Below are 16,594 nucleotides of genomic sequence, written 5' to 3'. Positions count from 1 at the left end.
TTGAATATATTTGCTAATTTAAGTGATTTATCTGATTTTAATATACTCAGAACTTAATTTTTTTTCCTCTGAAAGATGTATGTTATTACAGAAGACCTAATCAGGGCAACCCGGAAAGAAGAAACTGTAAAATCACGAATGGACAGTTTAGAAACTTCTGGCTCCAAGGTGATTGCTTATTAAAAACTCAAGCTCTTTGTCTTGATTAGTTAACTAGGAAACAAATATATATACTTCCAATGACGTGTTTGACTCCTTTGCTCCCTTAGGCCATAAGCAAGGCTAAGCTGGGAACTTTAATTACTAGGAGCTAAAACCAAGATAAGACACTTGGCAAAATACATAATTTAACACACACACACACACACACACACTCATTAACTTTTATAATACAAGATTTAAGTGTCACTTTTTCTCCCCAAAACTATCTGAGGTTGACTGACTTGCTCACTCCTTTAGCAAAGGTATACTCTGCCTGCTAGGAGCTAAGCAGGGGTGGAAGCCAAGGTCAGCTCCAGATGCCTACCCTCAAGGTGGACACCCCAGGCTGTACAGGGACATGGCGTATACATTTGTAACATTTATGCACCCGTGTGGGTCTTACCCTAAGTTTTCAGTGACATATTGCCTTTAGTTTTATTCTTTCTCACTCAGTTTGTCCTGGTCTTTTTTAAATGAAGAAAATGATAGTAAATAGTGAAACAGAAATATTAACAAATACACTAAGTAATAAAGGCAGAACTATTCAGATGGCTTCCCTTTGGTTGATTCCAGTGTCACAGGGTTAAACGCCTATTTCAACACTTGGGGGAAATTACTACCTAGAGAAAAACATTTCCTCTGGAAATCCACGAAAAATTATGAAATAGAAAAACTATCACCAGATCATCTCAGTAGATGGATTATTAAAAAAAAAAAATTAGAGTTGATAGGACCTTCATCCTATTTTTTCAATTAGAAAGTTAGGTGTTTTTAAATAAAAATATTTAATAAAACAGCTTAGATAAAAATGCTAAAGGGGTGCCTGGGTGGCTCAGTCGGTTAAGCGTCCGACTTCGGCTCATGATCTCACGGTTCATGAGTTCAAGCCTCACGTCGGGCTCTGTGCTGACAGCTCAGAGCCTGGAGCCTGCTTCGGATTCTGTGTCTTCTCTCTCTGCCCCTCCCCCATTCATGCTCGCACGCACTCTCTCTATCTCAAAATAAATAAACATTTAAAAAGTTTTTTTTTAATACTAAATAAAAAAAATTTAGAACTCATAGAACCTTCATCGTCTGGTCTGATTCCCCAGAAATTACTTGGAGGTTATATTTTCTAAATTCAAAGGATGAAGGAAAGGAAGCAACCTCTCGAAAATGTTTTATACGTCTCTCAGCATCTGTGACATTTCACTCAGATTTGCCCAGAGATTTGGGAAAAGAGGAACTTCTGAGGGGTAGCAACTTCATCATCTACTTTCCTCTTGGGCACTGCCTGCATTTGTAACTACGTTATGCACTGATCCCAGACCTTCAGTCGGCTCCAAAGAATCCCTGTCCGCCCAACACAACAAAACCCACCTGAAAATGCACCTTACTACAATCAACAGAGACTGAAAAATACCAGCGGTGGAAATGCTACAGTCAACATAACACAGGATCCGAAGGTCGGCCAGCTTCAATCCAAATGTAAATGCCCTGGGTACTAAAAGGCACCACTTACTTAACACAACAAGCAGAGGAAAGCCATCCACCGGGAAGCAGTTGGGGAACGCATGACACTTTGTTTCCTGCTGGTTGTAGATCACTGGTCAAAACTCTATGCGTGACAAGACTCCACACTAAAGGAGGGCAGTCTGTAGGGGAAAAGGACTTCTCTTTGGAACATCACTCTAAGTAAAAAGAAAAACCTTTTGTTCCTTTTCTGCGAGGAAGACTGATGATTTAGAACAAAATGAGATACCAATTGTCCACAACTAGTAACATCTTCAAAAGGTCAGAAAATAAAGCAAATGGATGTTTAGCTCCAAACATGCCCATAAAAGAGGAAGGCAGTGAGAATACCCACGATTCTGAAATATGCTTCTTAACACACAGTGGTCAAGGTGAATATATTTAAAACGATCTTGGGAGTAACATACACCCAACATGGGGAGACTAACAATCATGCACGTTGTCAAAAGAATGTGAAAAACCCTGGTTTGGAAAGTAACTGCTACCATGGGACGTGGTTACTGTAGGTGCTACTTTTGGACCAGCAATGGGAATATTCATTTTAAGAAAAAGAAGGTCCAGGAAGAGAAGGTATCACTAGCATTTTCTCTTATCACTCCTTTCTTTTTAAATCTTTAGTAAACATCGATTCTTTTTAATTAATGCAAATACACCTTAATCATTCTATTCTTTCAACGAAATACGATAACACAAATTACATAAAACATGTATTAAATTCTAATTATTGGAACCTACTTCCTTTATCTCAGTAAGACATATGAATCAAAGGTATTGGAAAGAGAGCTGTGCAGTCTTTGGCTAAAGTAACCTAGGGACGGGCGCCTGGGTGGCTCAGTCAGGTAAGCATCTGACTCTGGATTTCGGCTCAGGTCATGATCTCACGATTTGTGAGACTGAGCCCCGAGTCGGGCTCTGTGCTGACATCACGGAGCCTCCTTGGGATTCTCTCTCTCCCTCTTTCTCTTTGCCCCTCCGCTGCTCATCAGCTCTTTCTCAAAATAAATAAATAAACTAAAAATAAAAGTAAATGTTTATTTATTTTTGAGAGAGAGAGAGAGACAGAGTGTGAGGCAGGGAGGGGCAGAGAGAGGAGGAGACACAGAATCTGAAGCAGCCTCCAGGCTCTGAGCCATCAGCACAGAGCCCAATGCGGGGCTTGATCTCAGGAGCCATGAGATCATAACCTGAGCCGAAGTCGGATGATTAACCCACTGAGCCACCAGACACACACCCCCCCCCCAAAATTAAAAAAAGAAAGTAACCTAATGATCCAAGAATTATCTCATGGTGTCAAATCTTCACTAGTAATTAACTAAAAGAATCTAGCCAGGAAGAATGTATTTTAAAAACACAGATCTACCCCTTCTCCATGCATCTGATACCTACCTTAGACAGCTCCATGCCTGGCCCACACTGCTTGCAGAGAACGCAATTTCCAGACCCATCCCTGTATTCTTGTTGTCGACAGTCTCCTGTTTCGCAAATCACTCTACATGCCTGAAAAAAGAAAAGTTTCCCAAACGTTGTATTTTTTTATTTTTGAGAGAGAGAGACAGACAGAGGGTGAGCAGGAGACGGGGAGAGAGAGGGAGACACAGAATCGGAAGCAGGCTCCAGGCTCTGAACTGTTGGCACAGAGCCCGATGCAAGGCTCAAACCTACAGATCGTGAGACCATGACCTGAGCTGAAGTCGGACACCTGAGTCACCCAGGTGCCTCCCAAAAACGTTATTTTAAAGTAAGTTCATCACATTTTTTTTTTGCAAGAAAGCAGCAACATTATCAGTGTTGTTCATATAAGCACTGAATGTCAATGTTAATGTGGAGTGAGGCCAATTTAATTTTCACTTTAGGAAGAAAAATCACTTTCTGAACAAGTCAGTGGACAAATAAATCAATAAACCTGATTCTCCTCTGTATTCCCTGAATGAGGTCTTTTTTTTTTTTTTTTAAATGAATGGCCTATTCCCTTTTCTAAGTAAGAAGCACTGGGCAAGCAGACTGTTGCTCTGTAGAATGCCTGTCACACACAGGGGTATCGGAAATTGTTTTTGATGGTCGTAATAATGAGCCATTATTTGGTACAAACTGCCTCCACCTTGACACGAGAGTGTCTACAATGATGTCCTGCAAACTAATTGAATAAAATCAAAGCCTGAACCTCTTGAGCAGGCAGAAGGGGAGGATTCAAGGCAGAGTTTAGCACTAGAAAATGATCTGGGGCTAAAGGCCTAATAATATCTTCCCGCCTCTCTTAACTCCCCTTGACTACCCATCTTAAGGAGTCTGATTTTATTTAAGAGAGGTACGAGACTCCATTCCGCCACAAAGAGACTGCAATGGCTTTGCGAAAGAAATTCCACGACCTCCCTCCTAGACCAGTCATTCGAACGTTTAACAGCCCCAGCTGAAAGAAAGGAAATTTTCCTTGCCGTACCTGAACCTCAGAATCCAATGTGACCCATTTCCCCTTACTTTGTCTTTCAAGAAGACTTCAGGTACCGTCTTCCGGGTAAATAAGTCTTTTCACACTTGCAGGTGATGATCCTATCTCCAGATTTAATGAATTTCAATTCTCGTGAACATCTTATAGGTCTTTGCGTCAAGTTTTCAAACATTAAAACTCTCCAACTGTCTTTAATCCTTTTTGGGACCAAGAAGGATATAAGTAACCGTATAAAAATAACAGCTCTTTTGAAAGTCAATTCTAGTGTCTTCACACACACACCATGGAAGTCACGAACTCCAATTAGAATCTGGTCTCGTCAGGGTCTAGGCTGTATTGTAGAGGCATCTGCCTATAAACCCAAGGGAGCACCATTGTCACGGGGTTATAAGTTACGCTGTGATTTTATTGCTTCATCTAAATGTAGTAAAATAATTTTAGGGGCGCCTGGGTAGCTCAGGCTGTTAAGTGTCCGACTCTTGGTTTCGGCTCAGGTCATGATCTCACGGTTCTGTGAATTCGAGGCCCTCCTGGGGTTCCTCCGTGCTGACAGTGCATGCAGAGGCTGCTTGGGATTCTCTGTCCCCTCCCCGACACACGCTCTCTGTCTCAAAATAAATAAGTAAACTTAAAAGAAGAAAATAATTGTAACCATCAGTACAAATGTCAAGACTCGGCAGCAACCTTTGCTTCTTAATTACACGCGACGTTGATAAAACACAATTTGAAGGAAAAATTGAAAAGATGGCACTGGAAAAACAAAACAGTTTCAATACGATTTATAGCGATTCTTTCCCACATTCTTATGAAAGTAAAGACCTGACTTACCAAACAGGCCAGTAAAACCACAACGGTGCGGAATGCCCTCTCTTGTCCCAGGTGCGCTTTGAAAGTCATGGCTCCCTTTTGTTGAAGAGTTTTCTAAAAGACAAGAAGATCTAGTTAACCGGAATAACACTGGTCACCGTGTTCTTGTATTTACCCTAGAATGTTTCCCGTTAATAGATATACTAGGTAATACTATTTATGTTTTAAAGGAAATCGCTCTGTAAAAGATACACAGACAAACAACAGGTAAGCCTTTAACAATTTCGGTTGGGAGAATGAAAGCTTTGTCCTTCTGAAATTGGTCCAAAATTCTTTCTGGCTCCGAATTCCTGGGCCATCCATGACTTTATTTTCTTCTTTTTTTAAAAAAGATCTTATTTTTTGAAGTAGTCTTTACATCCACTGTGGGGTTCGCGTTTAAAACCCCAAGATCAAGAGCCGCGTGCTCTACTGACTGAGCCAACCGGGAGCCCACACACGTGCCTTTATTTTCTACCCAGGCCTCGACAGTGTCCAAACTACTCCACCCAGCAGAGAGGTATATTCAAACAGCGACTATATAAGCCTCCATGGAGATGGGTTTGGTCAGTGCCAAGAGGGGAAAAATAGGGGTCAAACAACAGTAAACATGTGCTGACCACTCTACGCCAGGTACCGTCTTCGGCGCATTAGCTCATTTACCTTCCGAAGTACTCCAGAAGGGAGATACCGTCATTATCCCCGCTTTAGAGATGGGGAAACTGAGGCTCAGAGAGGGCTGGATCACACTGCACTAGGCCACACTGCTAGTTAAGAGGCAGGGCAGGGCGCACACCCAGGTGGGTTGGCTCCCGTGTCCCTGCGTCACTATCCCCGGCGACACAGTCGTGACGCTTGGATGGTGGGGGTTCAGCTCCACTAAGAAGCCGATACGGCCACTGTCTGGCACGCGTGAGTTCCTCCTCCAACCAGTACAGTGAAGGTAATCTCCGGGCAGAAAAATAAGCATTTATTTTAAAACACCTAAAAATCATTCACAAGTGATGAAATTGGAGGCATTTACCTTTCAACAAAAGGTAAACCAAACCTCTGCATCTTTGCGAGAAAGGACCTAAAATGTAGCAACAAACAGGGTTGCCTTTCTTACAGGTCCACACAACGTCAAGAGAAGAGATTTATGTTTTTTAAAAAAAAAGGAGAAGTGAACATTCAGCTGGTGGCTCCATCCATCAGGTAGAGAAGCAAGGGTTCAGTTTCCCTTCCAAGTGGAATCTTCCAAAACTAACAGACACCCAGAGCAGACAATCAGGCCACTGAGAAAGAAACCAGAGCAGGGGCGCTTGGGCGGCTCACTCGGTGAAGCATCGACTTCGGCTCAGGTCACGATCTCACGGTCCGTGGGTTCGAGCCCCGCGTCGGGCTCTGTGCTGACAGCTCGGAGCCTGGAGCCTGCTTCGGATTCTGTGTCTCCCTCTCGCTCTACCCCTCCCATGCTTGCACTCTGTCTCTGTCTCTCTCTCTCTCAAAAATGAACATTAATTAAAAAAAAGAAACAAACAAACAAACACACCAGGGCAGAGAACCAGAACTGTGGGCCAAAGACCTCAAGAAAGACAGTAACGACAGCAACAAAGGAAGTGGAGCGGGGCCGGGCGGTGGCCGTGTCACTGCTGGCCAAGCAGCCAGCCAGGGGTGAGCCTGAACAAGCCGGGACAGCAACAACCCACAAGGTCACTCCCGTCGCCTGAGTAGGTCCAATTATCGGGGCAATAAGGAATCATTTACACGTCTGCTGAATGAATGACCCATTCTGAGCGAATTCCAAGTGTTGTGGGGTGTTTTTGTCTGTCTGTTCGCTTTTGCTTTCCTAGCTTTTTGGTCACATCTTTTTTCCTCCTTGCATATCTCAGAATGACCCAGCAATTACCCAACCATGCGGCTTCCTGCTTGTGCAGACACGGGATTGGGGTGAGATAAACTCACATTCCCTAAAAAGTATGCTTCAGGTTATCTCTTTTTCGACATGGTCCTGATTTTTAAAAATGTGCTAGTTTTTAAAAGTAGTAGCATAAAATCCATACGGATTTAGCTAATATGGAAAAGAGGGTATAAATACCCGTGCATTTACACAAAACATGAGAAGAAAAGAGATTGACAGAGTCAGAGTACAGCACAATCAGGCAACTGGTCTGGACAGATCGCTATACTGGGATACCGTACCCACTGCTGGGGGCGGAACACAAATACTTAGCATCTTCCCACCGCGGCGATCACTACCATGCACACCAAGTGAGAAGTCATGGCAATACGATTCAGAAGATACACCTGTTTTATGTACAAAAATAAATGAGCCAGGGGCGCCCGGGTGGCTCGGTCGGTTGAGCGTCCGACTTCGGCTCAGTCATGATCTCACGGTTTGTGACTTCGAGCCCTGCGTCGGGCTCTGTGCTGACAGCTCGGAGCCTGGAGGCTGCTTGGGATTCTGTGTCTCCCTCTCTCTCCGCCCCTCCCCCACTCATGCTCTCTCTCTCTCTCTCTCTCTCTCATAAATAAATAAACTTTAAAAAAGTTTAAAAAAATAAGAAAGGAGCCAGGATACCATCAACGGTTAGGTTCCTTCAAATCGTGGCATCCTGGCTGAACGTTTTCCCCTCTGTTTCCTAAAACTTCTTTGTAGTGTAAGTATTTCATTGTTCATGAAGCAAATGAAAAAAATACACGTATAATGTTCTTCAGGCAAAGAGATAAACTGCAGAGTCCTGCTTGAAAAGTCTACAAATTACAAGAAGTGACGAGATAAAAATCACATAAACACTATTAAGGAAAAAGCAAAATTAAATACAGTACTATGATTTGTGCCTCAGAAAGACAGATTTTTTTCAGGTAGAAACTGAATGGAACTATAGCCTATGTGCTGACTTGTGTTATTCTCCCAACACATATGCTAAACTGAGTAGCTTGAGTGGGTTTACATTTGCAAATCATCCTTTCAACTCCTCAGCCTGGACCTAGGCCCTTACAGCCTCCCCTGCTGGCCTGCCCGCCTGGTCACTGCTCTCATGCCCCTCTGGCTGCGCCACAGCCCAATAGCCACGTTCTTCCTGAACGCCCGCGGTCTTGCCCTGTTGCACGGACTGCGACTTTGGTCTTGACAGACGTCCCCCCTCAATCCCTCCAAGAACCAGGTCAACTGTCACCCTGCCGAGATGCTGTCCACGAGCAAGCACACTGAAGAGATCTGCTCCCTGTGGCCCTAGAGGCCTTTCTTGCCTCCATGCGCCGTACCGATCGTACGGCCTAGCAGTTATGCTTATTTTCGCTCACCAGATCGTATGTTCCTTGAAAACAGGGAGCACGCGTCATTACTCTCTGTATTTCCGCTGCCTAGAATACTGCCTGGCGCACACAGGCACACAAATGTTTGCTGGATTAAATGCGTGGAGAAGCACAAAACGATGAATGTGTTGTGGAAAACAGGCGAGAGGTGGTTGCGCATATTCTGGGGTGAACGAGAATAAACATTCCATCTCAGATATATCTTATTACTATCTCATAATATCTATGGGGTATGAAGTGCGTTGGACTAGAAGGCAGGACTGAAGGAGGATTTTTCTCTCTACAAATCCTAATTCACTTTAAAAAATGTGAGCAGTTTTGTTTCTTCCAGGTTTCCAGGAGCTAGAGATTGAAATGCGCTGTTGGCATATGTCACTTCTCTTTTCTGTGACTTCTCTCTTAGCTTGGTTTTTTGTTTTTTATACCAAGGGGCTGGGAAATAATTTCGACTAGGTCGACTGTGCTGACAGCAGTTGGGATGATCCAAAATCCGGGTTCAAACAGTTTTCTGCACGTAAGCCCGACACGGGTAAAAACACCCTGGTCTTAGGGGAAACCGTCAAGGGAAAACGGCAACCAGGACGCCTGGGTTTTCAGTCCCGTTTCTTAGCGATGTCACTTTGAAACTACATAGCCATAAAGACAGAACCTATCTCACAGGGGAGTTGCGGGGATTACCTGAGATGATGTTTATAAAGCCCTTAGCCCAGCACCTAAAACACAACAGACGCTTAACGGATGACTGGGGCTGATGTCATTACTACTGAAGTTGTTCCTGCCAAGGTCACTCATCAGCGTGTGAACTTGGACAAGTTACTTAATCTGAGTCTCAGTCTCCTCATCTCTAAATAGGGCACAGTGACAACACCTCCTGAACTTCCTGTGAGTTTAACAGCACTTAAAGAGCACTTCTGGGGAAAGTTCATTGACACAAACTGTTCCTAGTAAGTGCTGCATCGGCGTTAGCGATGATTACTGTCGTCGATGACGTTATTATTGAAGGCCATATGATCCAATGCGTGTGACAGTTCTTGAAGACTGTAACCTGTTAGACAGGCAGGCGACATTATTCAGATGGCCACAGTCCGGTGGCTGGTGATGCTTTAGATCTCTAGACCCACAGGTCTGCAGAAAACATTCAAACACTAAGAATCAATTCAAAGTCTGCACTAAGCACTTATATGTTGAGGGTTGCAGTAAGGCTTTACGAAAAGTATGATTTTTTCCCTTACTCCCACACTGTAAAGTAGATATTTATTCCCACCCCATACGAGAGAAGACCAGGGGTCAAGGACACGTGATAGAAAGGTGAAAACCGAATCGAGTTCACGCCTGGTAACTCCAAAGCGAGGCTCGCGGCCACCCTGCCAGGTCGACTCAGGGTTAGATCATCATACGCCGTGGCACCCAATGGTCATTTGGCACAGGAGTGCCTCAGCAAAACTGATCAACAAAAGCAAAACTATATAACCAAATAACACATGTAACGATGTACTCATTTATTCAGCACGCTTTGATTAAACGGTTATTAGGTGCTTGAAAGGAGGCAATATCAAGTTGGGGCAGGACAGTACAAAGGTGCACTTTGAGGAAGCTCATAGCTTAGCAGGGGCGGGGACATCTCCTAAGCACCCTTTAGCCTAGCCTGGCAAAGGGCTGTTTGGAAACAACTTAGCTGGTAGGGTGTTGTAAGTGTGACTTTGCACTTCTCGGAATAAAGCGAAATACCTTGTGAAACGCTTCGGCGTTCATAAAAAGAAGGAAAACGTAACGAAATAACAAGTGTTCAAAGAATGATACTTAAAATAAAAATAAGGCAATAAAAAGGTATTCACTGAAACGGCTTTTAGCTTCTGAGCATTCGGGGTCTGGCCCAGACAGAAAACGACTTCAGTGTTCTGCTTATTTGGAGATGACTTAGCAGCCACGAGACATACAGATTACCGGGATCATGGGTTTTCACAGTTTGCCGAAACAATCCAGACCAGATAGGGCCTACTAACCACCTAGCCACCATTCTCGCACAACGTGTGCAGAGAAGCTGGCTATCGCTAAGCGATGAGGAAAAGCCTAATGACGCCTGGTTTACTGTATTCGAGGGGTCTGGCCCTTCTGCCCCACCGGCTGCATCAACAGCACCCAACAGAGCGGCAGCGCTGGGAGACCCAGGCCTCAGGGGCAGAGCTGGCAGACGTCGGCGGCACGGAAAGGGGCTGCTTATCAAGTCAAGCTGCTCGGCCTGCTCATTCGAACGAAGGGCAACTCACACGATATGTCCTAGCTGGCCAGCCGCTAACGGGGGCAGATCCAAGGGGCGCGGCAACGCACACGCCCTCTGCTTCCTTGTCCAGATCACGGAAACCTACGCTGCTGTGTCCTCAGGCCAAGAAACCAGGCCCCCAGCAGCTGTTCACAGGAGCCCCTAGAGAGGAGCAGTTATGGGCGCCACCTCCCATCGGCCGGGCAGACCACTGGATCCCAAACCACGGCAGCCGTCTCCACCTGCAGTTGGCTCAGGGACCGCCCCTCTTTTGTCTTGGGTCCTTCCTACGTGTACTGTGACTCTATCTGCCACGCCTGGCCCACAATCTGTCAAAGTTCTTCTGGGCTCTCCCTGAATCTGGGATGACACCTCTCCTTCGTGCTTCCCCGGCACCGCCCCCGCACCCTGGGTTCCTCTCCACCCCGCAGCATAATTACCCGGTTAGTCCACTCTCTTTGCAGCCCGATGCTACTGCATCTGGCCAGCAGCATTATTTTCTACAGTCACGGTGGTTCTTATTTTGTTTTTTTAATGTTTGTTTATTTTTTGAGAGACAGAGAGAGAGAGACAGAGTGTGAGCAGGGGAGGGGCAGAGAGAAAGAGAGAGAGAGAGAGAGAGAGAGAGAGAGAGAGAGAGAGACACGGAATCCCAAGCAGGCTCCAGGCTCCGAGCTGTCAGCACAGAGCCCAACCCGGGGCTCAAGCCCACCAGCTGTGAGATCATGACCCGAGCCAAAGTCAGACCCTTAACTGACTGAGCCATCCAGGCGCCCCTAATTTTTTAAAATAAGTTTCCAATATCAAAAATAAAGAATTCTCTCGAAAAACTAGAAAATCTGGCAACCATGAGTCCCACATCAAGGCAGCATGAGCTGGAGCTGAGCTATCAGTTGTCCCTTACACAGAAGAACATATACGTCCTAGCGCCCCAGTCTCCACCACTCCCTAATGCACACTGAGAACCCTCCCTTCACTTCAGCACCAACCAACCCATTTGAGTTTACCACCAATTATGGTTTGAGGACTTACTGGCAAGATTAACTGATTTCGCTGTAGAACTCTAACCCAAAATATGTGCCCAGTACACATTGAATGAATGGAGAAATTCACTAATTAGCTGTAACATTTTAGCTCTTATGATTGTTATAAGGACTAAAACAATATGTGTTGAAAATATGTGCAGCTGTAACTTGAGATTGAAATATAAATTGCTTTGGTAGAACACGATTCAGTTCAGGACCCCACTTCTTGAATATCGTGCTATCATATTAACAAAGATCACTAACAAAGAATCTGGTATTTATTTTTCTAATTTTAACAATCCATTAACTCTCTCTGAGAATGACCTTTATTTTTTGTCTTCCAAATGACCAGAACGCACGCATTTCAGAGTAATTCGAATAACCTGGATATTTTTTCCAGAATAAATTAATTTTAGTTTTTTATCCTTTTACGGTTATTTGATTTATTATCCAACACACAGTGCCCGCAATAGGTAACAGTTTTCATCTCATAAAACTGTATTACCATTATGTAATAAGGCTACATTCAACTCATACGTTTTTCCAATATGCAATAAACTGAAATATTTTTTTAAAAAATCAACATTAAAGTAAACTGGCAGGCTTACAATTTATAAAAATCAGCTTTGAAATAAAGCCAGTGCTATGCATACGGCCTTTTTAATGGTGGACCATAGTCATAAATGGCTTAGAAATAAGGTCAGTCCCAGATGCTGAGAGAATAAAAACTAGTTAGCAATGTAGGGCACGGCTATTTCCAAGCAGGACAGTGACCCCGGCCTCTGGCCTCCTCCCACCTTAGCCCTCCATTTCCTTACGTTCTGAAAATCATTCTTCCTACATCATACAGTGGGCAGCCTCTTTGTAGCCTAGGAAGCCTCACAAAGGCATGCGGTAATAAGGATATACATATTGTTGTTGGCTGGGAAATGAGAAAGATTTCCCTTTTTCAGATCATGAAATAGTTTCTACTAAAAACTCCACAAGCTTTACAACGTTCTGTTGCCAAACACAATACCTTCGATTCCCCCAAAGTTCAAAAACATTAGGGGCCACTCACTGTCAAGGCTTCTACAATAATTTTTTTTTTTTTTTTTTTTTAAGAACTTAACCCAGGACAGGGTTTTTGAAGATGAATTCTTTTGGTTTCTCTGAGTTGTGGACTCGCTCATCTTTGCCTTAGGAAAATCACGGTCAGGGTTCTCGAGAAATGTGGCATACTGTAACTAGGGCACCTCCCCCCACCTCACTGCAATTCATAAATGTTTTTCTGTCTCAAAACGCAAATAGAACAACGGTAGCATGAAGGAGTGTGGGGGCCTCAAAGGCCGACACGGCGTATCTTCAGAGAACTGCGCATAGCCATTTCTAAAACACAGCTGTTTCAATTTTTATTTTAGAAGTCTGGATCGGTTCCAAAACTTCTCTTGGAAACATTCGAAGGGTTCTTTTCCAGTATAAGTGGCGTCCATTCTTTTAGACCTCCTCGTGTTAAACCTATCCAAGCCCACTGAAGAGGGGCTCCGTAATATTTAATCTCCAGATACGCAAGTTCCTTTGTTTTCTCTAATTGCTGATGGGTGCCTGTTCTCTTTGTAAAGCCCAGGTTTTAAAACCTCAGTTTGAAAGGTACATATTCTGTGATGTGTGGACTGAAAGATAGCCCGATACTGTCTAAACATCTTGCTTTTAAATGTAAACATTTTAGGTGGATGAAATACAATGAATGAACTCACTGCTCAACGTAAATCACGAAAAGAAACTGTGTTCACACTGCTTTACTGTTGTTTCTTGAGTTAGAAAGTTACTCTAAAAAGGCTATGAACGTTTCATAATAATCAGCTGCCATGAGACAAATGTACTTCACTGTGGAACCGCTCCTGGCTCTTATCACATAAGCAGCTGTCTATTTATTTGGAGTGTACATTTATTCAAGGTGGGTATTCTTATTCAACCTGTCATCGACAGAGATAGGGGATGTTGGCCTTTCCCCGAATTTTAAATGCTTGACTTTAAATATTGACTCGGCAGATTTGAAAGGACTTGCTTTCTTCATATGTTCACGGTGCCTGCAGCTTTTTTGTGTTTTAGTAATTTCTGAATGATGGAAGGGATCACAGGGGATTGGGCTAAGCTTGGAGATTTAAATACACGAGAAAGGAGAATCAAATTCTCTTCGTGGGTGTTAGCTGAATATTTCACTCATGTTTCGAAAACTCCCAACATGCCCTCGATTCACGTTTTAAGAGCTGTAACCAGTAAATTAAATTAACATATCAAGGACAACACGTGACCCCCACATGTCTCCATTTTTCCGTTCACATGTTGTGTGCAGGTAGGTACAAAGGAAATCCAGTGATTACCTGAAGTAAAGACATTTCATTCACTTTTCTTTTCTTTTCAAAAGCTTATATTAGGAGTGTTCCTTACTCAATTTTCCGGATAGGAAAGGTACTTTAAGACTGCAATTTCAAGTGCATAAACGTCTTCACATGTCCTTAACTTCAAATTCAAGACGCAGCCTAGACTCCCAGTCAAAAGACACTCTCGTCAAGGATGGTAACTTCCATCAATGTCCCAGAAAATACTAACACAATATCTCAAAGTCAGCACTTACTGTGGAAAAAAATTCTCAAGTCCATCAAGTCATGTGGCCTTGGTAAGAGGGTAGATGTTACGGCATTTCATAGATCAAAAAATAAAGAACTTACAGAGCTATGCATTGATGTCAAGGTATTATTTTCGCAATGAAATGCATTTCTAGGTTTTGTATTATTTTCAGGACAGCTCGATAAATACCACCCAAGATAAATTCTTTTTAAGCACCCACATCTCTGCGAATGATGATTAACGCGGAACACGTTCTTCTTCCTCAGTGGGACTCCATTCTCACCCCCTTCAAGTTGCCAATCTTTAAATTAGAGACTAAGCAGCGCTTTGCAATAAAATATTTGTAAACTACACGAAAGCAGCACTGGCGAAAATGCCCGAGGTGAAACTGCACAACAGAAAACATACTGAGCAAATCCTGAACTAATGCAACATAATCCTCCCTTTTGCAGAGCAGTACCGGATCATGAAATAACAGCGTATTAAAATCTTCCGTTTGCATAAGTCATGTTTAACAATAACTGTTTCCTGTTTATGTGAACAAACTGTCTTCTAGTAAAGGAAAACCGTCAATGGAGTAGAAAACTACACCTGCATAAATATTTTGAGTTATTTCAGCTAAAGAAATACGGCACGAGGCTTCTGGTCGTGTTTGCAGATCGAGTCCTTTGGTGAAAATGCAAAAAAAAAAAAAAAAAAAAAAAAAAAGACTCACATGGATTCCTCCCACGTCCGATGAACAGTTTGCTACCATCAAAACGGATCACTGAACGCCGAGCCTCCCCAACTTCATCCTCGAGAGTTGATCAGTAAATTTCTCTGGGACGCAACCCAGACGAGGGCCGCGAGCATTGACCTTCCTCCCTCATCTACGACCTGCTCTGCCCATCACCGTCCTGACAGATGGTCCGAGGTCTGCGAGATTCCGCTTCCACGGAATTTGTTTACGGAGGACTCGTAAGGGCCGTGAGTGCCCTCTGCCCCGCCCCACGGCGGCGGGGCGGGCGGGCCAGGCCCGCGCCCGCTTCCCCCGAGCAGCGCCGCGTCCACGCAGGGGCGCCGCGTCCACGCAGGGGCGCCGCGTCCACGCAGGGGCGCCGCGTCCACGCAGGGGCGCCGCGTCCACGCAGGGGCGCCGCGCGGCTGCGAGGTGCCCGGGGCACACGCTGCAGCGCCACCTTTCCGGGCCCGGCTTCAGCCTCCCGCAGGTTCATCTACACGCGCGCACACGTCTGCCTCACAAGCCGTTTCCCATTTCCAAGATCCCTGGATGTTAGGACCCAGTCCCGCCGCTCCCACCGCCGGCGGAGACCCGGAGGCGTTCGCTTTCCCGCGTCCCCCTCGCGGTCGCGACCAAAGCTCCGGCATCTGCAGAGCGTCCTCCCTCCTCCCCTGGCTGTCACCCCGCCCGGGGGTCACCTTCGCCCGGCTCGGTCCGCCCGCCCCCCTCCGCTGCGCGGGAGCAGCCCTCGCCGGCGACCCTCGCCTCAGGCAGCCGCCTCCTCCCCGGCTGCCGAGCCTCGGGGACCCACCCGGGGCGGGGGCGGGGGCGAGGGCGAGGGCGAGGGACCTCCGCGCGGCCCCCGGCGGAGCCGGGCACCTACCTTCCCAGTGACCCGGGAGGCTTCGCCGGCCGCCGCTCCCCGTCGCGCCCTGCAGGTCCAGGCGGGCTTGAGGCCAAAGGGGCGCGCGGAAAGGGCCGGGTGCAGGGTACCGGGCGCGCAGGCGGGTCTGGGGAGGGGGTCCTCTTCGCGCGCGAGCCGGACGCTTCCCTGCGCCGCGGGCTGCGCGCTCTCCGGTAGCCCGGCAACCGCAGCCGCCTCCCGGGCCCCGCCCACCCAGGGCCGGCCCCGCCCACCCAGGGCCGGCCCCGCCCACCCAGGGCCGGCCCCGCCCACCCAGGGCCGGCCCCGCCCACCCAGGGCCGGCCCCGCCCACCCAGGGCCGGCCCCGCCCACCCAGGGCCGGCCCCGCCCACCCAGGGCCGGCCCCGCCCACCCAGGGCCGGCCCCGCCCACCCAGGGCCGGCCCCGCCCACCCAGGGCCGGCCCCGCCCACCCAGGGCCGGCCCCGCCCACCCAGGGCCGGCCCCGCCCACCCAGGGCCGGCCCCGCCCACCCAGGGCCGGCCCCGCCCACCCAGGGCCGGCCCCGCCCACCCAGGGCCGGCCCCGCCCACCCAGGGCCGGCCCCTCCCGTCCCCTCGCCCCGCCTCCGGCCCTGGGCCGCCCCAGCTGTGCTCAACCCCGGCTCCCCTCCCACTGCCGAGCCGAGGTCAGAGGCGCCGAAGGCTTGACCCCTGAGGCTGCGGGAGCTGGCGAATGCGTCCCGCAGGCTAACTGGGGCCAGGGGTGGGGGAGGTGGGGGGAGAGCGGGGCCCCGAGACCGGCAAAAGCTT

General features: G+C 46.8%; 1 protein-coding gene across 7 annotated transcripts in view; it reads right to left on the bottom strand.

Annotated features, from left to right (window-relative positions):
* Window positions 1–16,594, bottom strand: part of TNFRSF19 (TNF receptor superfamily member 19) — a 93,039-nt gene that overhangs the window by 67,626 nt on the left and 8,819 nt on the right. For 3 of the 7 annotated variants that reach the window (XM_043575185.1, XM_043575201.1, XM_043575210.1), the window contains 2 exons: window positions 4,988–5,080; window positions 3,100–3,210 (listed from right to left, as the gene is read on the bottom strand). In XM_043575185.1, the coding sequence (XP_043431120.1) occupies window positions 3,100–3,210; window positions 4,988–5,056 (180 nt within the window). In that variant the 5' untranslated portion in view covers window positions 5,057–5,080. Of the gene's footprint in view, window positions 1–3,099; window positions 3,211–4,987; window positions 5,081–14,912; window positions 15,202–15,801; window positions 16,018–16,594 lie in introns of those variants that run through there. The other 4 variants (XM_043575168.1, XM_043575176.1, XM_043575194.1 and 1 more) reach the window with 3 other exon arrangements.

Source organism: Prionailurus bengalensis, chromosome A1 (genome assembly GCF_016509475.1).
Source record: "Prionailurus bengalensis isolate Pbe53 chromosome A1, Fcat_Pben_1.1_paternal_pri, whole genome shotgun sequence".
NCBI classification, from domain to species: Eukaryota; Metazoa; Chordata; class Mammalia; order Carnivora; family Felidae; genus Prionailurus; species Prionailurus bengalensis.
The sequence above is the reverse complement of the archived record's forward strand: the minus strand, read 5'-3'. Positions and strand labels throughout refer to the sequence as shown.